The sequence below is a fragment of the Paramisgurnus dabryanus genome, chromosome 17 (genome assembly GCF_030506205.2).
Source record: "Paramisgurnus dabryanus chromosome 17, PD_genome_1.1, whole genome shotgun sequence".
Lineage (NCBI taxonomy): Eukaryota > Metazoa > Chordata > Actinopteri > Cypriniformes > Cobitidae > Paramisgurnus > Paramisgurnus dabryanus.
The window spans coordinates 6,357,888-6,382,564 of NC_133353.1; the positions used below are offsets into that span (position 1 = coordinate 6,357,888).

General features: G+C 38.4%; 2 protein-coding genes across 2 annotated transcripts; one reads left to right on the top strand and one right to left on the bottom strand.

Annotated features, from left to right (window-relative positions):
- sec23a (Sec23 homolog A, coat complex II component) lies at window positions 1–24,112 on the bottom strand. Its single transcript, XM_065253769.1, has 20 exons — window positions 24,036–24,112; window positions 22,783–23,011; window positions 20,909–20,966; window positions 20,721–20,807; window positions 20,344–20,580; window positions 20,176–20,255; window positions 19,889–20,033; window positions 18,975–19,133; window positions 18,669–18,784; window positions 18,188–18,311; window positions 18,022–18,102; window positions 17,837–17,926; window positions 10,090–10,196; window positions 9,302–9,455; window positions 7,091–7,168; window positions 6,844–7,005; window positions 2,452–2,538; window positions 1,319–1,474; window positions 831–896; window positions 1–691 (listed from the first exon to the last, which is right to left on the bottom strand). Exons 2-20 carry the CDS (start codon window positions 23,001–23,003, stop codon window positions 602–604), a joined length of 2,298 nt encoding a protein of 765 aa, XP_065109841.1. The 5' UTR covers window positions 23,004–23,011; window positions 24,036–24,112; the 3' UTR covers window positions 1–601.
- Window positions 13,283–17,163, top strand: LOC135731015 (adenosine receptor A3). The gene is made up of 3 exons (XM_065248961.2): window positions 13,283–14,237; window positions 15,432–15,585; window positions 16,220–17,163. The coding sequence occupies exons 1-3, from the start codon at window positions 13,499–13,501 to the stop codon at window positions 16,413–16,415; spliced, it is 1,089 nt and encodes a 362-aa protein (XP_065105033.1). The 5' UTR covers window positions 13,283–13,498; the 3' UTR covers window positions 16,416–17,163.
- Window positions 24,113–24,677: the final 565 nt, after the last annotated feature.

Sequence of the window (24,677 nt, forward strand, 5' to 3'; positions counted from 1 at the left end):
TGGTGTGATGAAGCCGGTTTTATTAGAAACAAAACATACAATACTGCTACAAACATCTTATAAATACCCGAGCAGCAGACGGAGAGGCAGCTCTCGAAATCCGCAAGTCTGCGTTTGGATTGAGACCGTACTAAAACAAAAACATCAACAGCAGCGCGTCGAGATGCGATGGGTCTAAAAATAATCTGCTGTCGGCTAGAGGCGGCGTTGAAGCTCTCATGCTTAATTGGCTACAATGGCACCACATTCACCCTCCTTGACTAGGTAAACAGGACTATCTTCTGCAGGTGTGCTAAAACAAAACCTAGTTGCCTCCCTCCGTTCAACTTGAGGTTTCATAACAGAGCTTTGTTAACATAAACATCAGATTTAAATGTGGCTGCTACACGCTGGATACATGCTTAATTTTGATTAGGTACCAGTAACGTATAACTTGTCCTGATGTGCGTGTAGTGTTATGATGGAAATAACTGATTGTTACTCTCTTTTTAGGGGCTCCATGTATGCACAATATAATCTGGCAATAGTGTGATCCTGCTGTCTTTGTGCTACCGGGCAGCAGAGGGGGTCGTGGGTAATCGACGGTGGATATTCAGGATTCCTAGGCAGGGCTGGAAACCGCCAGCTTCTTCAGATGATCCATGAACACCTGAAGGCTCACGTCGTCTGTAAGGATAGGCGCGCCAGACTCCTGCACAAACACATTTAAGAAAGTGTGATTCAATCGCCCGGCGGTGTGAATAACACATTATTAGTACAAGCTGCGACACGTTTATATGGTTATAAAAACAGCCTCTGGTACTATTCAGTATTCCTGATAAAGCACTCACCTGACCCCACGCATACATGTTGTTGTGTGTCTGAGAAGGATTCACTTTGGACAGGAGAAAACGAGCCTGCAAGGAAAAAAAAAAGAGTCTTGGGATAATTTTATACCATACACAGCAAACACATCGTATTAATATTCAGAGCAGCAGCCGACAAATCACAATAACCAATTATAGTCGTTTATTCACAAGTACTAAAACCTCAGAGGTCGAGTTGCTCAAGCGTAAAATCGACTGATGCGATGCTGAAACTGAATGTTTTCTTCCATTTGGTTCGTCATTAATCATCAAAACTTAATGAAAATGGATGAAGCAATTTATAGATATATTTTATCCTACATTAATGTTAAAATGGCTTAAATGAAAAGAAAAAACATTGCAATTTCATTTGTGGCTCCCTCAAACCAATTCATGTAATTCATTGAATTGAAATCGGATTACAACGCTGTGAAAGCTTATTCCAAAACGTAGACATTTCTCCCCGTTCGTACCTGGCTGCCTCCGTGCTCTGTATCTATATAGCGTGGCATGGGAAATCGGCTCTGTAGGATCTCCTGGGCATCGTCCACCGGAGCCTGCAGCAGATGCCGGAAGTTCTCGTACTCGGGCATGTCCTGGTATCCGGCTTTACGCCACTGCGACACCGTCTGCAAGTGGTACAAAGCAGTCAGATGTCATCGTATTTCACAGGCTAGTGATAATTTTTTTAACCATGTCACACCTTAGTTAACTTTAAATTCAAGGACCTTTCAGGGATTATCCAAATCCAATACCCTCAAATTCAAGGACTAAATGTGGGGACACATTTCAAGATACACTGTAACAGTTCCCTTTCAAGGGAACTTGCGCTGCATCACTGCTGTGACACTTTGGGGACGCCTCCAGGGGTAAGTGCGTCTGAATGTGTATATCAAATTCAACCAATGATGAGGCTTAACGACAAAGACAGGAAGTATATCGCTATCTGAAATATTGCCAAAGACGGCATTACATGGATGCATGAAGTATGGCAAGGGAGACGCAGCGTCTCGTTCCCTTCTCAGGGAACACAAGTTACATACGTAACCCGAGACATTTTCGTGTGTCAAACACAACTATGCAAAAAATAATTTTGGTATAAATCAACATTCACATACAGAAGATATAAGAATTCAAAGCGAACAGTTTAGCACGTGTGCTTAAAAAGTCTAGAATTTGTATGATATTATCCTACACTACACAGGGAATAATATGGATTTTCCAGAAAATAGATTCAAGCACTTTCAATGACCTGTATCTATGTATGTATACTTTCAAAAACTTCCCAGGGCCTTGAGTAAACAAGTAGTGATTAAAAACATTGCTTTGGATAAAAGCATCTGCCAAATGCATAAATGTAAATCTAGTAACATCTGAGTCCATTTGATTAATGTTTTACTTCATTAAGCAAGCGTTTCATCAGAAAATGTCTCTCGCAGCCAAGTTTTAACTTGCTTCAAGTGCAATTCTGGCTCCAAATTTATGCGCTTAGATTTTTAACACGCAGACTGCCACCTTAATTATTTAAAAGATCGGATAGACACTCTGTTACCAGGGTCTATAAAACACAGAGAGAGTTAACATGCAGGCAGAATGTGACTCTCACCTCTCCGTGGTAGATTAAAATCTGAAAGAAGGTGTCCATGAGTAGGATGCGATCGGGCAAGATACTGCTGCTGTCCAGTAACACGGGCTACAACAGAAACAAAGGCAATGTTATTCCACTGTCATTGTGAATTGGATGAACTCCCTCCTCTTCAGCTCTCAGGGTTAGAAAAAAACTTGCATAAAAAGCTAAAGATGAGATTAGAATGGACAGACATCAGTTTGAGGCTGTTAAAGAAAAAAAATATACACAAATGCTGAAAAACAACACTACAGACCAGCTGAACATTCTGCACAGTTTATATAATCTGAGAAAACTGTCAGGGCAGACATTATTTGCTTAAAGGAACAGTTCACCAAAATATAAAAATTCCATCACAAGCTGCAATTCCATTAAAGATTTGCTCAAAACTGTGGCTTTAGTTTTTAAATCTCCATAAAAAACAATTTCGAAACGACAGTGCTTCCATTAACCAATACTATGCAACTAAAACTTAATTTTATCATCTTGTGAAAAGTCGTTCATATGGTGCTGCACTGTCCAACATGCATATGACATCAAAATACTGTGACTTGAAAGCATACAGAGCAGTCGCACCAGTGGAAGCTGGTGACTTTTTTTGAAGCACACAATGCGAAGTTCGTCACATGATGTATGTAGCTTGTCAATGTCATGTGTGTGGTTCGTAATTTCAAACTATGTGTTCTGTGCTTTGAGAGATCATGTGTGCATCACGTGTCATGCCAAAATAAGTGCCTGCTGCAGACGCGTCTTAAGGATTTATGATAAAAGAGACGATCGCGTTTGCCAGATACTCGCATAATCTCATGCAAGTTAATCTCTGATAATCTCATCAGAGTTTACTGTTAAAGGGAACAGAGAATGAAAAACCATTTTTACCTTGTCTTTGTTGAATAATGGTAGTCTACCCGCATTCACGAACATTCAAAAAGTGCTAGACATGCTAAACATCTCAGTCTCATAGAAATTCCTCTTTTAGAAATGTCAGCCAGAAAACGGCCCAATCTGAAAAACTGATGCTTATGACATCACAGGCATCTCACTGCCCCTCCACTTTAAAATAATTGGCTACATTTTTTGAGTGGCAGCAAAGTCAGACAATCAGTAATGAGATTGCAAGTTAAGCCAGTAGGGGGAGCCAAATAGGTGCAAAATCCCCCACCCTAACAGAGCTATCTGAGAGAGGTTTTTAGGAAGCTTCAAAGGCATAACAGACCCAAACAAAAACTTCTTTGTCTACATGTGACATCACAGAACAAGGATAAATACCCCGTTCAATCATTCTATGTCACCTTTAAGGAAGTGTCTAGCGTGTATTTTGTGAACGTGAGCGTCTCTTTTATTTTAAACTGTTTTGACGCGTGTGCAGCGGGCACTTATTTTGACAAAACACGTGTTGCACACAGGATCTCTCGACACTCAGGACACATATTTTGGAAAAGGGAATCACACACACGTGACAATCCGAACACTTATTTTGAATTAGCGCATCCTTGGATGAGCAGTCACGAGCCGCCACACGAAGTCGAACACACCTCTTCTGTCTTGTCCTCCAATCAAACATACCGAGCCATATTTAAAGAATGATCATGTGACTTTTACGCACATCAGGTGACATATAAATGTGAAAAACTGTTTCCATTGCAGTTATGCAATATATTCGTCCTTCGAAATGGCTGAAAAACTACTTCACCAGAGCGTAAAACTTTTTTGCAAAATTTATGCAAAATTGCAGTGTTTCCATTAGACAAATATTCAGTTCACACAAATTGAAGGGCAGTTACTATTTACTCTTAAAATTCGGCACATTGTTAAATAAGAACTCACACTGTAAAAAGTTGGATCAACCTAAATTATTACTTTTTTGAAAAAAAAAGTTTATTTTTTTGTGTTACCAATTGAAGTAATATTTTTAAGTTGATCCAACCATTAAATTTTTACAGTGCATAAAACAATCTCACAAATCTCACGCATATGAATACGAGTCACGAGACATGCATGAACCAATGAGATTTGAAGTTACTGACGTGTCACCATATATAATTTACCGTTCTGATCTGCATGTTTTCACGGATACTTAAAATTTTTTGTGTTTTTCCCAAGGGTGTTAAGTCACAACCTCGAACTTCGAATTACAAAATGGTATCGTCAAGGCTGCCACCCCCATGTCAAGTCCGGTCGGCTTGCCAAGTGAAAAAAAAACATGTGTTGAGTCCTGCGAGTCAACCTCCTCTAACTACATCCAGTCGAAAGATAGCATGGCAAATTCAGGTGAGCTGCTCCACGTGAGCTGCTCTTTAAAGAGGACAGTTATTATATTTCATAAGAGTCTAGTCTAAAAATGGCATAGCAACCTGTTCTTTCAAAAAAAAAAAAAAGGTAAAAATCGAAAATCGAATCGAACAGTGACATTCGAATCGGAAATTAAAATCAAATCGAGGATTTGGAGAATTGTGACACCTCTATTTTTCCCCTCACAAACTTATTGTTTAGCTTCAAAAGCTTCATTTATTAACCCACTGGAGATTTTGACTGAATCTGTGAAAAAAGATTTAAAGTCATTTTTTGTGATTGATTGTTTTCTACTAGTGATGCACCGATAGGATTTTTTGGGCCGATACCAATTTAAACAGAGAACTTCTGGCCGATACTGATATTAAACACTTGTATACAATCCTATACAGTTGGTCTATTAGCTAGTTTATTTCTGCATCAAATTATTTTTACTGAACATGGATTGGATCTAATTGACATTCAACTGACCAACATAATAAGAGAGGCACAAATTAAGCTAAAACAAATATAATAAGACAGCATGACAACCTTCAAAGGTTGTTTTTGCTATTCAGCATTTATTTTATTAACAACATTAACTATTTTTTTACATATAATTTCTTTATGCAGTTAATTAATAAACAATCGGTATCTGCCTTTCTCGTGCTATTGCCGATATGCTGATGGTTTCAAATTCATAAAAAATGGGCCGATAAATATCGGCGACCGATACATCGGTGCATCACTATTTTCTACATTAAATCAATGTAAATGCCATTGTGTGATAATATAACCTTAAGTTAATATATTTAATATTGTCAGAGTAAGGTAATGACAAAGATTAAAATCAATTTGAAATCGAATTTTGATACTCTTATAATCTCATACTACCTATAATTATATTCCTATAATATCATAACTAGATTATGAAACGTTAGTTTGGATTTCACAGACAGGGTCGCATTTTGATTACTTCAGAGATGTTCATATGTGATATTTGGAGCATATAAGACAATAACAAGATGGCATTTTAATATAAAATAATTAATTTATGTTTAGCTGAAGAATTAAGTCATACACATCTGGGATGGCATGAGGGTGGGTAAATTATGATAATTTTCATATTTGTTAAACTATTCCTTTCACAGTACATGTAACTCTCAGGCTCATAGATACAAATGACCAGTGATACAGATACAAATTTTACACTAACCACAGTAAGTTTTACAGGTGGATTTGCAGCATGGTTTAATATACAACAATAATATAAGATTAGATGAATCAGAGGGGAAAGTCAGGGTGTGCTAATTAATCAGAACACAATTTAATCTGTTGAGTCGGGGGACATCGTGTGTACAGTCATCATGACACTGCATTTCACATTCAATAGATTGCAAATAATTCAACTAGTTTGCTCTCTATCAATAGTATATAAGAAAGTTAGGATTTACATGATTTATATTATATAATTTATGATATGAAACTACATACCTTGCATACCCATGTATACCTAAAACATTTATAAAAGTTTATATTTGTTTTGATTTTGTTAGAGTTACTAAAGAATCAGGAAGATAACAACTTTACAGTCACCATGAAATGGAAGTAGCGATTGTCTTCTTTATCCTATCGTGACATATATTCAAGTGAAATGGTTTCAGGAATATTATAAGAATAAAACAAAGTGTGGGATCCAAATTATTAAATCATTGGAAGTTGTTGCTGCAATCTTTTACCGGGAAAAAAGTTTCTCATAGCCCTGCCCTCCCGCTATTCCTTGCGATGGGAAGTGAAGAATGATCATTTCGAGGAGGGAAATAGATTAACGTTTCTGATTAAAGATTATGGGGGCACGTGACATTTTAAAAAACAATGAAGCACACCGATGAGTAATTTATGAAAAGCACAACATTTCATTAAAAAAAAAAGTTTATATAGTTTAGTTAAAATAAGTTTTTAATTAAAATTTCATGGTGACTTCAAAGTTTGAACCTCATTTAAAAGAGACAATTCAGGATAACAATCTGAATCAGATTTCAGTCACACCAAACAAACATTCTTGTATTAGAAGAAAGCTAAAATGAGGTGCATGTTTACCTCAGGCGGTCCGTTGAATGAGTATGCGTACAGGATGGGCTGTACCATTATCAGAGACTGGGTCAGGTCCTGCCTCATAAACTGGTATCTGTAATATGTGCTTTCATCAGGACTGTTGTTAAATACTTGCAGGAATGGAGATCTCCTCAGGTGGAACATGAACTGCAGATAGAGCACACGGTTATATTTTCATTTCACTTTATATACACGGACATCACAGCTCTATGTTGTTCATATGAGCGGATACCTGAGGATACAGCGAGAACGTCTCAGAGAAACGGAACGAATTGGGGTCGTCTTTGTGATATTCTCCAAATTTCTGGCACTGCAAAAGGAGGAACAAAAGATTATTCTTTAATAATCTGAAAATATCTCTTTACCATTAGAGATCTGTACAACATGAGGACAATTACAATACAGGAAGTTAGGAAGATAGCAACCATGTAAAACTCTAGGACTTTAACCATGCTATAATAACCAATATTATATATAAAATGTATAAATGAAAAACTAATATCTGCTTTCACTATGAACCAAATCAGACCAATTCAGTATTTACTGGAATGCAAAATAACATGCAGTATGATGCATCCCTAATACTAAAGAGGGTCGCACACTGGACGAGAAGCGCCGCGTCTAGGACAACTCTGAGGTATCGTACACGGGACGTGCACATTAAATAGCGCAAGCTTAGTTTGATAGTTGCTACTGCAAAATGCAAAATATATGTTAGCAGCCAATGTTATTCGCTAACGATTTGGGACAAATATGATGTTTTTTAATATTAAACTATGTGAGTTGCGCACTGTGGCGCCACAGGGATTTGAGCAGCGTCCAAGCAGTGCTTCTCGTCTGGTGTGCGACCCCTTTAAGGCAATTTGGGATCAATTTGTTATCTACAGTACTACAGTGCCTGTAACATGGTAGGCTGGTCTTATACACCTTATTCAGTCCGCCGCCATGTTGTTTTCAAACAGAGTCTGTGAGGGATAGACGTCCAGACAGACCGTGCGTTAAAATTTGACATATGATCTAATTTGAGATGAGAACAGCGCATTGTGTACATAATATCTGTTTTGGATATTAGCCTGTTGGCTAATCGCCAATTTCTTATGTTGTAAGCATGTTTTTCTTTTCTTTAAAACACCAATATAGTGCAACAATATACAATATTTTATGACCAAGTTTACATCTCCAGTTTGTATAGAATGCATAAAACAACCTATAGGGCTACTTTTTTGATATAGTCTATTAAAATCTTTTTTTTTAACTTGTTGATTTTATTTTATTTTATCATTGTTTAAAATGTTAACATGCATAAAAGAAGCCAAGCTACTATAAAAAATGTTATAAGTAAATATTAAAATTGAGGCTATTAATCTTTAGCTGGCAACTTACAAACTCTGTGCGGGCAACTTGGTACCCGCGGGCACCATGTTGGAGACCACTAGTTTAGAACAGAGCATATTTTCTCCGTAAGGTTTTTTAAAGACATGAACATTGACTTTAGGGCTTGCAAAATCGCTAGATCGCTAAATACAATGTGTAATGTGTTGAGGTATTTTTAATAAAACGTTAGGGAAAGGTTAAATTAACCTAAAAATAACGTTAGGGGAACGTTAAACTAACCTAAAAATAACATTATATTTTCTTAAAGAAAACTTTCCTGGCTAACCAAAAACAAACCTTGGAAAATAACATTCTGGAAACCAAAAACTAACGTAAGGGGATGGGCAGGAACATTTAGCTTCCATGGAAATCCAGAATTTATCAATATTCTACATTAAACAATGTATTTTTTATTCGGGCTACTTATATTTATTTCGGGCTACCAAAAATTGAAGAGTACCTGCCCAAAGGGCTACTAGGGATTTTAAAATTTTGTGAGCCCAGGTTAAAGTGTGATTGACTATTTATGTGATAGTTTGTTGTGCAAGTATTGTTAGCGGTAAAACCCCATATGAACCCCCAAAGTTGTGCGCAAATGTTATTTAGTTAGAAATTAATCCTGCTTCTGTTAATTCCAGTCAATGTGTTAAAAAAAACTTACCGGAGAAATGTTTTTAAAGTATTCATGCCTTGCATTTTTTGTAATCTGTACGAATTGAAAATATGTACTTAGTTATAGAACTACATTCGTGTTTTAAAGAAAAGTAAGCATACTTACATTCTTAGAAATTAATGATTAGCCAACAGGCTAATAACAAAACAGATTTTATGTACACATTGCGCTGCTCTTATCTCAAAATTAGGTCATATTTTAACAATCCATAATTTCTGAGGTTCTGTGTCCTGTGAAATTTTGTAAAATAATGTATTTTCTGTGCTTTTATGGTCAGCATCCGGTACAAAACTAAAGAGTTAAAGTGCACGCTCTTGACATTCATCCTCAAAGCCTCGTTTTGCAATCAACATGGCGACAGGCTGAATAAGGCGTATTGAATAAAGAAAAACTAACCAAGCGGATAAGTTGTCGGTCCAGCCAGCGCAGGACATCAGGTCCCTCCTCTGTCTCGGCCTTGCAGACGGACAGTCGGGCCATGAGGATGGCAGCGGCCTCCTGGTCAAAAGATGCCGCAATGCTCTGTATCTGAGTCTGGGCATCGGCCCAGCTGAGAAATAGGATTAGATTAATACATTGACCTTCTTACAGCATCTACATCGTCAATCTGACTCACTGTAATTGTTTCAAAGAAAAAGTACAGAAGTGTATCAATTTATCAATATAAGTCCAGTTCTTTCGGCCACTTTAAGTCCTTCAAAGTCTACAAGCAGAACATTAGTCTTTGTCAAAAAACGAATTTACTGTTTACTCTTTGGAGGTGCATTGATTCTGAGAAACAAATGGCATATTCTAAAAGTGGAATCTTTTGATGTCTTCACGAGTTGTCATGGAAACTGGAAGATAGATAAAGTGCGGAGATGATGTTCAAACCCTGATTCTAGGAGATGTCTATAAAAGAGATGGTCATTATCGATCCCAAACACAATCTGCACTGTCAAAATGTTTACGACCAAGGCGCGCACGCTTTTCCTGTTGAACGTACTTTGACTCATTCAGACCCTGAAAGGCCAATTCTGAGGTACGTGTTTAGCCATAAACAGGGTGAGCTTTGAGATAATAGGCTAATTTCAAACCACAAAATAGCTGCCAAATTCAGAAGACTGTTGCACTCATGGTGTAAGTATTGTGTTTAGACGCTCAAAAAAGCAAGTGTTTATCTGTAGCACAGATGGAAAACTTACTTTCTTGCAATTGTGGTGACTCTAATGCGTCTTTGCCCGCTTGAATGCTGATACTGCGTCACGAATTGTATGGCTCCACGTCCACCCTGGGGTATAGGAGCATTGTGCTGAAAAACAGAAAAAGTCATTATTATAAACTGGGTAAAACATTCTGCCTGTTTTTTATCTTATTTTATTTACTTGGTGTTGTATGTTTCTATGGCAGCAATGGGACATGACACTACTGACACTAAGTGACACTAAGAAGATGTGTGAAATGTTTTTAATTCTCTGGATTCAAACATTGTTGAAAATATTTGGGAAAACGCAAGTAGGTTTCTGAAGAGAATTTTTGAAACCCAAAGTGGGTGAAGCCAGCCCTTGCCATCTTGGCAACATGTCATAGTGAATTACTCCTAGATAACCAAAAATGGGCAAAGAGGTGGAACGTGGGTGGAGCTAAGGTGCCTGGTTTCTGAAACCATGCCTGCCTAAGGCTCTGTTTACACGTACATGGTTATTTTTAAAAACTGAGAGATTTACCTTCGTTTGTGCCCCTCGTTTACACGCAAACGGAGAACTCGCCTGTGAAACCGATTGTTTCTAAGAACTCCGGCCAGAGTGGAGATCTTGAAAATCTTCGGTTGCACGGTTGCATGTAAAGTGAGACAAACGGATGTTTAAGCAGGCAACGTCACAGAGTATGCGCGAGAGCTCGCACCTACGTCAAAAGTGCGACCCATGTTTACATGTGACTGCTACTCTGAACGCTTCCAAGATCACATTTCTGTTCGTGCAAACTCGTTTCGTGTGTTTGTATTTGCAAATACAGCTGCTCCATTATGTCGAGGAGCAGAGATGAGTGCTCGGAGGTCAGCAATCTTGCGCGTGTTTGACTTCATGCGGCGCAGCAAGAACCGACAAACGGAAGATGTCAAAGTACCGCGAGAGAGATTCGAATTTAGACCTCTACGTATGATTCCTCAACTCGCTCTCGCAGTACTTTGACGTCATCGATCACCTACTGCAACAACTCCTCCCTCCAACATGAAAAACCAGTTCGCGTCACCACCAGCGCTGCCGGTGATTGGCTTACATGGGCTTGAGCTTCTCTTGACGGCATATATGCACGGGTACGTGTAAATAAACACTTTTCTGAAAACTGACATGTGTGCACGATATTATTTTTGAAACCGGAGAGGTTGAAATGTCCGTTTATGAAAATAACAGCCCACGTGTAAACATAGCATAACTCGATGGTAACGATAGCAGTGACAATCCACCAGGTGTGCCTCATACATCTTGAAAAGTGAAGTCGCTAGCGCTTTGATCGCCCCCTGGTGGCTGGAAGAAATACGAGTCATAAACCCACCCTTTCCATGCAAACAAACGGGACTTGAAATTATTTACACTTACAATAAAATTTTCCGAAAGATGGTTTTGGTCCTTTAATGTAGTTTTTATCACGCTGACATGTGTTTAATTGTACATTTTTGTTATAAGTTTCATTTTAGATAGTAATTTGATGCTATAGAAACGGGGAGTGTCGTTATGATTGGCGTGGTTGACCACCTCTGGCTCCTTCTGCGCATGCCTGGCTCCAAAATGACGTTTTTACCTAACATGGTAGGGGCCATGGTCGGACATATTTGGCTATAATTAATTACAATTGAAGATAGCGACGTTGCATCGTTTTTTACAGTCTTTGCAATCCACCTGTCACTAAATCATACAAAACTTTAAAACCTAATATAATTCAAACTATGCCGTTCATGACAACTATTATGGCGGTTTTCCATTGCATAGTACCCCACGGTTTAGTTTAGTTTGGGTCGGGTCAGCTCACCTCACTTTGGTAGTGGGAGGGATTATAGGCGTCTCGTTATATTTACGCTGCCTACTGCTGTGACATCAAGTAAGAGCGTTGTTGTACATTCCCATTCATCCATTTCTCAGTCTACCACAAATTTAAAATTGGCCACCACAAATAGATGTTTGCACATCGCGTTTATAACTACCTCTGTCTCACATGACAGTTTCTGTTCAAACACCCGACCCGTGGCGTCAGTCGACTGCGCTCCGCTGAGCCTCATTCAACTTGCATTTAAGCATATATAATGCGGACGTGCACGTCGCGAATGTGCCGCCACAAACTGCAAGTCTGGAAAAAACTGTTATGGTGTCCCGGATTCTCAACCTGTGGATGTTTTTCATCGCTAAAAGGGTGTTTGGAAACTTATAGCAGAACACAGATAACAACATGTTTGCTCGAGAGAGCGCAAGCTAGCAGTAAGCTAAAGCTAATATTTACATTATAGCAATGACGCTGCAGTGACGATTCTCTCAGACCAATCAGTGACCTACAGTGTTTTCGCGTCACGTTTGGTATCAGCTCGGGTCGCTTGGAACCCCAACCGAGGTGGTACGAAAAAAAGTATTGGGTACTACGTACTGCACCCAATGGAAAAGCTCCCAAAAGTAAGCTGACCCGACCCAAACTAAACCAAACCGTGGGGTACTATGCAATGGAAAAGCGCCATTAGGGGGTTGAAGTTTTATGTAACTCATTCACCCCCCTCATAGTTGTCATGAATGGCAAAATTAGCTATATAGACCAAAACCACTTTTTGTACAATGGTGTAAACGCATAAAAAAATAGATGATGATGAATGGGAATCTAAAGAGACATCTACACGGCTGAAAAGTGTGCTAAATGTTTAAACATGTTTAAAAACTGACTGTATATCAAATCTATATTTGTCTAGAGATTATTATGCAAGGTACAGTAAATATGGGTTATTTAAGAGCTAAATAAAAAAAAACAATAAATATAATTGTAATCCAAAACACATGACCAGCCACATGAATCAACACATGTAATAGGATACAACTGATATATAACTGATGTAAAGGCTTAGGAGCTTAAAAGCACTGAAGCACTGATTAATGATCAAGGCTTAAAGCGCATTAGATTTGCGCTTTACACCAATTATACCACGAAACCACTCTCGTACGAAAAGGCTCATGAAGTCGACAGTAACAGAGGACATCGAATTTCAAGCTTTATGTTTGCAAAGCAGTGCAGTCCAAACCTCCCCGTGCACTTTGTGTCCACAGACACTCGGTTCTTCAAATTTTAGACGCTTTATTTACCTCTACGTGTGATTGTAGCTGTTCACATAGTTTTGTCTCTAAAGGCAGCAGGTTTGTCGTTTTACAACCGGCTGAAGCAGGTGCTGATAACACAGCTGGATGGGGATGCTCCCCTGAGACATGAGCTCCAAAAGATCAGCATGAGGTCCACTCCTCCCATACAACGACACCTTCCCTTGAGCTTTGGCACACGGCACATATAACGTGACCTCATCTTTTTGCAGCTTTCAGTGTGATCTCGGTCATCGAATGAGTGTTTGCCTTCTCTTGTCTGTAAATGCCTGCTTTTAAACCCCCACGTGAACGAAGGTGGGTGGTCAGGATGCAGTGGACGTCTTTGCTTTATGCCGTGCTGTTGATCGGTTCCAGTATCTGCTCGGTGTTTGGGAATTCGGTTTTATTGTTGGTGGTGTTATTTGACAAGAGCTTGCGGACAGACACCTGGCCTCTTACGATGAGTTTCTGTCTAAGCGATCTGACATTGGCCATCTCCGTCATCCCTTTTGGAATCCATAACAGCCTTTACTCAGTGAAGAGCTATTCGAGCAAAAGTGTCCTCTGCCAGGGCAGTGCCTTCTTGTTTCTTCTCTTTCAACTCGCCTCCATCCATTCCCTCACCTGGGCCGTTGTCGACAAGTTCACCGAGATCTGCTTCGCTCTCAGTTACACCAGCATCTTCACAGCACACAGGGTTAAAGTCATCCTTACCTTGGTGTGGGTCTATAGCCTCCTCAACGCCGCTATGCCGTTACTCGGCTTCGGTAGTTACAGCTACAGCGAGATGAAGTTCCTCTGCTTTCCCAGCTTTCAACCGTCCAGAATCGGCTTCAACATGCTCTTCATGGTGCTGGGAATAATCATTCCTATTCTTCTAATGTGCTCCATGTACGGATATATAGTTTATATAGCGAGGAATCAGGTGAAACGAGGGACGTTCGTATGCAACGAAGACCACTGTTTCTATGTACCGGCCAATAACTACTTCAAGAGCTCCATAGTAATGGTCACAACGATAGGTAAGCACAATTAAAACAGGGAAGATAAAGCATGTTTATTATATTTGACGTACCGTACGATTTTGGATCGTTCATTAACCATAGAAAGATAAGCTCTTATTGACTGTTTATTTTGCCTTGGCATATTAAGATTTGTTTCCTGCTCAGCACACTTAACATTTAATAAGTAGCTAAACATTTGATATATTTCATATTAGGGTTTAGGTTCCAAACAAGTTAAATAAATACAATTAATAAAATATTACCAAGGTTCTCCTCTCTTTGTACTTTTGTAGTTTATTTTAGAGTAATCCATAAAATCGGCATAAAACTTTTGAAAATTTTATGTCTCCAAAAAATAATTCAGGTTTGGCTTAATCCGGGTCCTTTTCGGACGTAATGATATTACTATGTATAATGTAAATGTATGTATTGTCTTATAGACACTGTTTTCTGTTGATATGCTATAGTAGACGAATTGTATTGTGATTTTTTTATTTTATTTGTTCGAAACAAAATAAAATTGGAATATATTCCATAAACCTTCAGATCATCATTAACATACATTAAATCTAAACGGGCATTTATCCAAACATTTGATTTGTAGTTTATATGTGACGCTATCTGTAAATAAAAAATGTTTGTAATTTAATTTTATTAACATTTAAGCATTTGGCAGATGCTTTAAATCCATGCTGTGCTGCCTCACGATTAGCTGTGACTAATCGTTTGCAGAATAAAAGTTTTTGTTTACATAATATATGTGGGTGTACTGTGTATAATAATTATGTATAAACACACACACACACACACACACACACACACACACACACACACACACACACGCACGCACGCACGCACGCACGCAGGTATATAATTAAGCAACATTTGCATGTGTATATAAATGTTTTTATTTATATATAATGTATATTATACATGTTTATGTGTGTGTATTTATATAAACATAATTATTATACACAGTACGCACACATATATTAAGTAAACAAAAACTTTTATTCTGGGCAGCACTAGTTCGAACTCATGACCTTTTGCGCTGCCAACACAATCCTAAATCACTGAGCTACACGTTTTCTACCTAAAATCATCCTACATAATGTGAAAATATAACCTTGATATATTTAACATTATCTAATTTTCTTGTAAATGAAATAAGCCAATCTGAAACATTTAGCATGTGATGTTATTGTGTTACAGTGTGTCTGCTTGTGTGTTGGCTGCCATACATCATCATCTGCTTCTATGAGACGCTGACAGGAAAGGAAAGCTCGCAGTTTGTCTCAGTCATTGCCACGTGGCTTGTACTGTTCACTTCAGCCCTTAACCCATGGATCAACTCCATGACTCGAACGTAAGCAATCACTTACATAATTTTGATCCTTAAAGGCCAATATAAGGTATAGATTGTGGTGCAAAAATATGTTTCTTAATAGGATATAAAAATGTATAGCATATGGGACCAAATGCTATTGGTGGGTGGGGCAATAACAAATAATAATCAAATAAAATATTTAATTCACTGGGCAATTCAACAGGTTACTCAACATTACTACAGGGTTATATATATATATATATATATACTATTTTTTGTTGAATTTCCAAAAAATTTAATTCTGATATAGGTAAAAAATAGATGATTTTGTTAATACAGCCAAACCCTAAATGCAAATATAGATAAAAGATAGAAAGATAAGAAGATTAGGAAGAGAAGATGCATTCTTCCAGAAAACAAGTGATACAATTATGCATAGGTAAACTAGTTTTTTCCTTGACAAAGGCTTTTCTAGTACTTTAAGTATTACAGTGTCCCATAGTAACACCGGTCACATTCAGTAATGTTTGATTTAAATCAAATGTGCCTGGGGTTATAGATAAAATGGTGAAAGTAAAAACGTGTTGATCAAACTCAATCTGAAGACAAAGCTCTGAATCAAACAATGGATATGTGGCTTTTATTTGACTGTTACTATGTTTGTATCTCTCAGGAGGTACAGAGTGGCACTTCGCAGAAGTGTGAATAAAATCCGAAAGATGCTTCAGCATCCTTGTAAAACCTCCCTCTTCAAGTGTACAACCGTACAGCCGGCCCGCGAGAGCAACAAATCTACTGCATCATCTCCCAGCGTGCCTCCGGCACCACAAACAAACAACAGACCCCAACAGGACCTCACTCTGGCTTGAACACAACCCACAATGACCTCTCCCTCCTACTCTAAGGGTTTAAATTGAGCAGAAATAACCATGACTTACAGCATCGCACGCAGCATCGGTTTACTCGGCACAACAGGGCACTGGGTCGTGGAGATATAACTAGGAGCAAATTGCTGCTTATCATGTACAGACTTCACAGAGACCTTGGAGGAACTTGTAATATATTGTGCATAAAGTATTTTGCATAAAAGTAATCCATGAACAACTTAATTTAACAAAGACTCTGCTCTACCAAACCAAAACATGCATCCACAGGAATGCATTATTTTTCGATAAATGCACACGTAATGTCTTAATATAACCACCAGAGCAATGTCTGTGGTAACCGTAGTATAAGCAGATAATTGAAAACGGTTCTTTGAATTAATTGAAAATAATGTGCACCTGTGGTGTAACAGCACTCCGCTTCACATAACCACCTTTGGTGTGCATTATTTTTTCGAATGATTCAATGGCCCAATGTCAATTATCCCTTATACCTTTTAGCAGATTGAAAAGTGAACAGAAATGCACAAACTGATCAGATGGGGCTCACAAACCCCCCAATAGTTGTTGTACAATGAAATGCATGATGAGAGATCTAAGGACCATGCATAACCACAGTATGAATGAGTAATTGAAGTGAACTTAGACTTTTTCAATGTTCAGCACTTTGCAACATTTTTATCTACTATTGCAGCATTGTGAATCATCCACTTGTGAATCATTAAAGGCTATGAAAGGTTATAATATACTGCGATAAAGTAGTTTGTTATAATTCAAGCACTGCCAAAAATCCCATTCTATGGAAAGTATGCCCTCTAGTGGACCATCCATAGGTAAACTGGGAATATACAGTCTGAAAATTGAATCAAAGGACCAATCTGGGTTTAAAACTAGTTAAGCTCCAGCAACACTTTCTGAAGCATATGGGAACATTTTTGTAAGATGAGTTAAAATTATTTGTTGTGATAATCTGACAGTGTGTGTCATGTTAATGGAGTGTATACATTAAACAGGGGTGGGGAACCCTGGTCCTGGAGGGCCACTGTCCTGGTGAGTTTAGTTCCAACCCTAATTAAACACACCTGAAAAATCTAGTTAACGTTTTCAGGATTACTTGGAAATTTAATTCAGGTGTGTTTGATTAGGGTTGGAACTAAACTCTGTAGGACAGTGGCCCTCCAGGCCCCAGGGTTCCCCACTCCTGACATTAAACATGGGTAGTGAACATTTATTCAAATATATCCTATATTGTATAAGTATAGTAATTTTTAGAGTTAAAGATATAAATCTGCAAAACTTTGTGAAATTTTGCATGTGCAGCTTTTATGCAGAATTAAGCATTTCTTGTCAAAGGAAAATGTGACCATGTGTACATAGATGTATCATAAGCGGGAATGCTTACGTACCTGATTTACAACTTCGAAGTACAACGCAAGAGTGGTATTTGGGTCCAGTCCGCAAATCTTCCACTGACTTGTGCCACCAGTTCCCAATTCCTACAGATAGAGATCAAAACAAAAAAGATGCATGCTGATAACTGCTAAACACTGAAACTATGACATGTCTGATTAAAATCTGATGTGATACTCACGTTTTCAGACACACAGGGACCTTTAGCGTTCAGAGAGACGCATGGCCCGATCGCTCCAGAAATCTTAATCTCTCTTGAAGTCTGTCCGGCACAATGATTGAATTAAAACAAAACAATATTTTTTTTTAAGAATGACTTGAAAATATAAAAATGTAAACCAAGCCACCTTTATCTCCATAGTCGCTGCCAGTGCCATCTTGAAGTTGCCCTGCATGTCCTTGGAGAAAACTCTTTGGAAGGTTTGCTTGAACAGAGATGTGTTGAAAGAATCGGCCATGACCATGTAACCCCTGCGATAACACACAGACAGCTTTTCTTCATCAACAACAAACCTTTCAGTGCCTAGAAAGCCATGTTTTTCTAGTTCTATTAGTAGAGCAATGTGGTACAAATGCAAAGGTCATGGGTTTGAATTCAAAGGGACATAAATACTGCTAAATCAAAGTATAGCTTGAATGCACGGTATGTTACTTTGGATAAAAGCATCTGCCATATTAATCAATTTAATGTAAATGTAAAGGGGAAGAAAGTTTTGACAACTATTTTTGTGACTCAGAAACACACAAAGTTATCTTTAATGTTGTCAAATGTGTCACACATCATCTGTTAGTTTGCTAACATTTTTGGTTAATTTTGGAGTCACTTACCCTGTGTAGTTGGTGCAACACTTCATTTCCAGTAATCCTGTCTGGTCCAGGGCACAGGCGTAAATATCAATGATGTGTCCGTTGTTGGCAGCTCGGTTGGCTAAGGCTTCATAATGCTACAGGCGAAAGCAGAGCCACTTTAACTTAACAAAAACTCACACAATACGTAAACATATTTTTCTATATGGATATCTATTACTCAAAGATACAACTATTTAATTTCTAAATAATATTTTTATACGATTATTACTCAAAGCCGTTGCAAAGAACAACTTAGTGCACAAAATAAAATATCCGACTACTAACTTTAGTAGCTTTCTTCATGAACTTTGCATTGTCTTTCTCAATGTCATGCCAGGATCTTATAGGTATCTTTAGTTCATCTCCCACCACCATGCCTGGACCCTGAGTAGCCGGACCACCAATGAAAGTCATGATACGAGCGCCCGTGTTAGGGAAAGTGCACTGAAAAGGTACAGAAAAAGCAAAAAACTTATTGCAACTAACCAAAACAAACAAACAAACAAACACAAACTGTCATTCTGATGTCAAATACATCTCTACTGTAAAGTTGACAAATAAATTGTGTATATGAACTTTCTTTTAACGTAAAATTTAAATAGATATATGTATGTGTATATTTAAAGCCCTATAAATGATAAACTTCTCACTACTTAACTTTTGTTAACTACCCTACTCCTGTTGACAGCAAAGTTATAATTAAAGGAACACACCACAGTTTTTCATGTTCACACCTCAACTTAGACAAGTTAATACATACCTATCTTTTTTCAATGCGTGCACTTAATTTTTTGTACAGCGCATCGTGAATGTGTTAGCATTTAGCCTAGCCCCATTCATTCCTTAGGATCCAAACAGAGATTAATTTAGAAGCCACCAAACACTTCCATGTTTCCTCTATTGAAAGACTGTTACACGAGAAGTTACACAAGTAACTATGGTGGCCCAAAATAAAACGTGGTGATTTTTTAAGTAGATTCTAAATCCTGTTTTGGATCCTAAGGAATAAATGGGGCTAGGCTAAATGCTAACACATTCACGGCGTGCTGTACAAAGATTAAGTGCAAGTATTGAAAAAAGATATGTTTTTATTCATTCATCCAAGTTGAGGTAAGAACAAAGTAAAATGTTGAAAAACGGTGGTGTTTTCCTTTAATACTATATACAGTATTAACTTCTATAGTAGTTAAGAGAGTCACCTCCAGTAAACCAACAGCGATGGAAAGAGCCACTCCAAGTGATCTCAGTGGCCGTTTGCCTTGAGTGACGGGCCAGGGGTCTCTCTGGAGCTCTCCCAGCAAATCAGTCAAATTCATATCTACGTTCTGTACAGGCTGCAAGAACCTGAGAGCACAGGAGAAGGCCATACATTAAATATATTCATGAAACTTTACCCCCTGAACATTAGCAACATCTTTTTCGATTATTCATTTAACATCTAAAAGTGAAACAAAGTTGAAACACAGATATAAAACTTTTAAATCACCTGTTTGTAGGAGGAACCTGAGCTTGTTGTGGACTTCTACCTGCTTGTGCTGCAGCTGGTTTGGACAATCCAAGCATCTCCTAAAAATACAGAATGAACATGTTTAACTAAACTCTAAACCCCATATGAAATGAGTTTCTGATCCTCCTTGAGCCAAAACATCTTCACCTGAAGCTGTTTAGCGCTGAGATCTTTGGTGCCTCTAAAGACGTAGCTTTTAGAGATGCCTTCGCAGCCCAGCTCGTGAACCTGGACCATGCGTCCGAATGTAATGAGGCCCACCAGGGCGGTGGGAGGCAGCAGGCTGAGGGACATCTGAAGAGACTCTTTCAGCGCCTGTAGATCTTCGTCATCCATACACGTGTCCACCACATACAGGATGTTGAGGGGCATCTGTGGACCACGCTGCAGAAGAGACAGGAATGCAAAATAGGCTTCCAGATCTAAACTTAAGTGATAATTTTGGACATTGCATTGCTTATCTATTTATTTCTGCTGTCCAACATTTGTATGGTACCGCAAGGCACGCTTATTACAAACTTTACCTGGACAACATATTCAATGGTGGAGAACTGTGGGAGAAGTTCAGCAGGTTGGTTGACCTCCGATATTCCAGCATAAGTTGGTGGGAACTATTGTGAGACAAATATTTTTTATAACATCAACAACCCGACTCCTTTAAATGAATCTCTGAATGTTTAAATGAAGTGCTACCAAACTGCTATATCTTTACCTGATTTCTCTGATAGCAGAAGTTGCATGCCCATAGTTTCGCCCTGTAATCCACTTGACTGATAGCGTAAAAAAAATTGAAGGGAAAAAAACAGAAAGAAAAGAATAGTAAGACATCTCACATTATGTGTAATACTTTTTACTTTACAAACTTCCCACAGGAGTCAATTAGAAACAGGCTAATACACACAAACAATAATATTAATAGATCGAGTCAACACATAAAACACAAAATTAAACCTTTAAAGCATACGGAACAGTAAACATGATCCAGCATATTTCAATATAAATTCAGCTCCTCCCACAGATAAATGATAAGTTACATAAGCTATTGAAGTAATTTAAATTAGCCCATTAAAACTAATCAAAATCACTTATAGATAAAAAATGGCACAATGTTGACATACATCTAATACTCTAAGATTATCTAATGCTGCATTCACACCAGCCGCGGTAGAGGCGTCAAGCGCGAGTGATTTCAATGTTAAGTCAATGTAAAGACGCGTTGACGCGCATCTGGAGGTCTCGCGGCACGAATGAGCCGTTTAGCGCAGCGCGGTAGACGCGATTCTGCCTCATTCATGCGATTCTGCCTCATTCGCGCGAATGGCGGCAATTAAGCGTTGCCGCCGGAAAAGCACGAGTTGAAAAATCACAACTTTGGCAGAAAAACGCGCTGCGTTAACCAATCAGGATCTTGCTCTAGTAGTGACGTGAATACAGGAAGCGAGCGGGGTCGCAGAAGCCCCTCCCCTGACGCAAATTTCCACGTGAATGTCTCGATGACTAGAATTTCATGCCCGGCTTTCACTCAACTACACTCAAAATGTTCAAGTGTCCAACTACGCGCGGTAGACGCGAATTTAACGCCTGGTGTGAACCCACAGTAAGGCTGCATTTAAGTGACTCAATTCCTCATGTGGCACAGATCGGACACGAACGTGCAAGCAGGAAAAAAGCGCACAATCGCACATATTCCGATATTCTTCGATCGGCTTCAGGCCTCATTCATATGTGGAAATAAATTGGATATGAATCAGATATATTCGTGTCTGCAATGCAAGCGGACAGATTGGATATTCCCATGTCAAGACGTGTTGTGCGTCATTGAAAATGCAATGCTAGCAAATGACGTCAACTCTGCTGGACACCACCCGCGATCCTATGACTCTTCTTAGCAGCGCAATGGAGGACGATGGCTCCACTTAGGGAAGTAATGTTGAGGTTTTATGCCATATAACCTTGTATAATCTTTCCAGGTCAGTATGTCTACCTTGAATGTTTTGCCAAGTGTTTAGTGTAAATGCTGATATATGATACGAGTCGCTTTTTAATTAAAGATAACGTAATGTAAGCGGGTCATCAAAAAAATCGGAAACAGACAACAAATCGGAATTCGGCATCAAGATTTGCAGTGTAAATCCAGCCTAAGTTTCTTCAGTGTGTTCTGCACCATCGCCTTAGGTATGTCAATGTCGTCTGGGAGTCAGATCATTCTGATTGGCTGTTTGGCTTAGCTACAGAACACTCATCTCATCTCATCAAGAGGAAACCGTTAAGTAAGCACTCCTTTGTTTATGTTTTGTATCTCATTAATTACTAGCTATTCCGGTTTCCAGTTTTGAGAAATGAATACCTACTACTACTACAACATGCTGGTGCTAACTGAACGTGCTACTTGAAACAACTTTGTACCCAGACGCAGCCAAAGCGCCGTCAATGTGAGCCCGACCCCACAGTCTGCTTTTGTTGGGGTGTCCCTACCCTAACTTGCTGCTCATACAACTTAATGTGTTACCTAATTGACTTGAAATTACTACAAAAGGATAAAGCAGATTAATAAACTTGCTCTTTTCCTAGGTTTAAAGGACTTACCACAAAGGATTTAGCACAGCTCGACACGTGGCCCGGCTACACAGCACGGGCTCGTACTGGATCGGTGGAAGATCCGGTCGTTCCTTTAGAGGGGTGAACAACGAGGCCACCGGAACAACCATACGCGTGGCTTCCAGACGACTGGATGGCCAGACATTCCAACTGAAACGGACCCCATCACGGTCCTCGTTCTGCTGGATAAACTCCTGGAAGGTCGCCATAGCACCCTCTGGGAATTATAAGGTATGAAAGGTTTGTGGAAAAGGAACAGAAATGTGTGTGATGTTGTATGTAGATTAAAATCTAGATAAAACTATTACACAGATAGGACTGCCCAATCTGAATCACCAACTTTGCCCTTTGGACACTGAGCAAACTATACATGTCTATCACATCATTAAAATATAATGGTAATAAGATAAGAACTATGTCTATGTGGTGCCCAAAATGCTAAGTTACCTCATTTGATTTTAACAAATAACCTTTTATCATATAAATGATGAAAAATGCTTTCTAGGCTTTCATGCACAGTCACTGATCCTAAAGACACCAGCACCAACTATGCCACATGTGCAGATGTGAAAGCACAAGCAAATGAAGCAAAAACAGCGACTACGAGTTATGCAAATAAATCAAGTTTCCAGTGTAATGTAAATTAATGTATGGCAAATGTAAATTACAAACCTTATGAAAAGGAAATAATAAAGAAGCAATACAGCTCTAGATTTAAAATAAGTTATACAACTTTGTCAATGTTAGTTCGTAACAATAAAAAAGCAAATCAAATAATTAAGGATAACTTATTACAAAGCAAAATATAACATTTACGGTCAGTATACAGTCGGTTATACAAAGATATCTGACTCTTGTAAACAAGTTTCCCTTTAATAAAGTTCAACTATGTGGGTCCACTGTGGGGCGTTAGCCCCCCATCCCAAATTAGCCACAACAAGCTAGCTCGATAACTTAAAAACACAAAACACCTTATCAGCACTAAAAAAAAAACACTGTGAAGAGGAAACAGATCATATATGAAGGTAATAATCTGACTAAAATTTCAAGTAACTGTCGCTTGTTGATCACGCATGATGCTTCAGAAATAGCACTGACTGACTTCACGCAAAATGTCCTTTAAAACGCACAGTTATTTACACACGGTCCATGTAACGGCTCGCGACTGTCCTTGATAAGTCATATCACGACCGAACCGTAAATAATATGGTGTTTGATGAGTAAATAGTGTTTATACGTACCTGAAGTCTTGATTTTGTGCCTCAGACACTCTCTCTCAGTCTGTGACAGCGCGCTCACGAGCTCGTCCGCGCTCCCGAGTAAATGACGTAGAAGCGCAATATGGAGTCGGTGCCACGTCAAGAGTTCAGCTCTCATTACATGGCACTGAAATCTTGATTTTTTTTTAATATGACAGGATTTTTTTTATTACAAATTATGTAAATAAAATGTAAATACATAAAATATTACATTTTAATATATACAATATATTTAGAAATTTATTTATTAAATTTCAATTAATTTTACATTTAAATAAACCGACAAAAATGTTTAGTTAAATATGTATTGTAGTTACTTGTATTATTATATGCATTATATATGGAATTTCTTTACATCCAATTTAATCATAGTTTATTGTGTACTTCTGTGTAATCCATGTTTTTAAATTAATGCTAAACATTTCTAAAAAAAAAACAAAATAATGTATCTGGGTATATGAAAGGTATGCGTCACGTGTATGCATGTGGAATAAGTTTAGTATAATGGATTGTATATGTGTGACCCTGTCTATAAAATCCAGGTTAAAGTATCATAACAACTTCATTTTGAGATTAGGAGCATCAAAGTCTGATTTCACTCATTGGTTTCAATCTTTGACAGGA

What these genes read in the sequence shown, in the direction of transcription:
- LOC135731015 (XM_065248961.2), top strand. Translation starts at nt 13,499, where the DNA reads ATGCCTGCTTTTAAACCCCCACGTGAACGAAGGTGGGTGGTCAGGATG. An exon ending in AGTAATGGTCACAACGATAG is followed by an intron (nt 14,238 to 15,431) that starts GTAAGCACAATT and finishes ATTGTGTTACAG; the next exon opens with TGTGTCTGCTTGTGTGTTGG. An exon ending in ATCAACTCCATGACTCGAAC is followed by an intron (nt 15,586 to 16,219) that starts GTAAGCAATCAC and finishes TGTATCTCTCAG; the next exon opens with GAGGTACAGAGTGGCACTTC.
- sec23a (XM_065253769.1), bottom strand. Translation starts at nt 23,003, where the DNA reads ATGGCGACCTTCCAGGAGTTTATCCAGCAGAACGAGGACCGTGATGGG. An exon ending in GCTGTGCTAAATCCTTTGTG is followed by an intron (nt 20,967 to 22,782) that starts GTAAGTCCTTTA and finishes TTACGCTATCAG; the next exon opens with TCAAGTGGATTACAGGGCGA. An exon ending in GTCCCTGTGTGTCTGAAAAC is followed by an intron (nt 17,927 to 18,021) that starts GTGAGTATCACA and finishes CTCTATCTGTAG; the next exon opens with GAATTGGGAACTGGTGGCAC.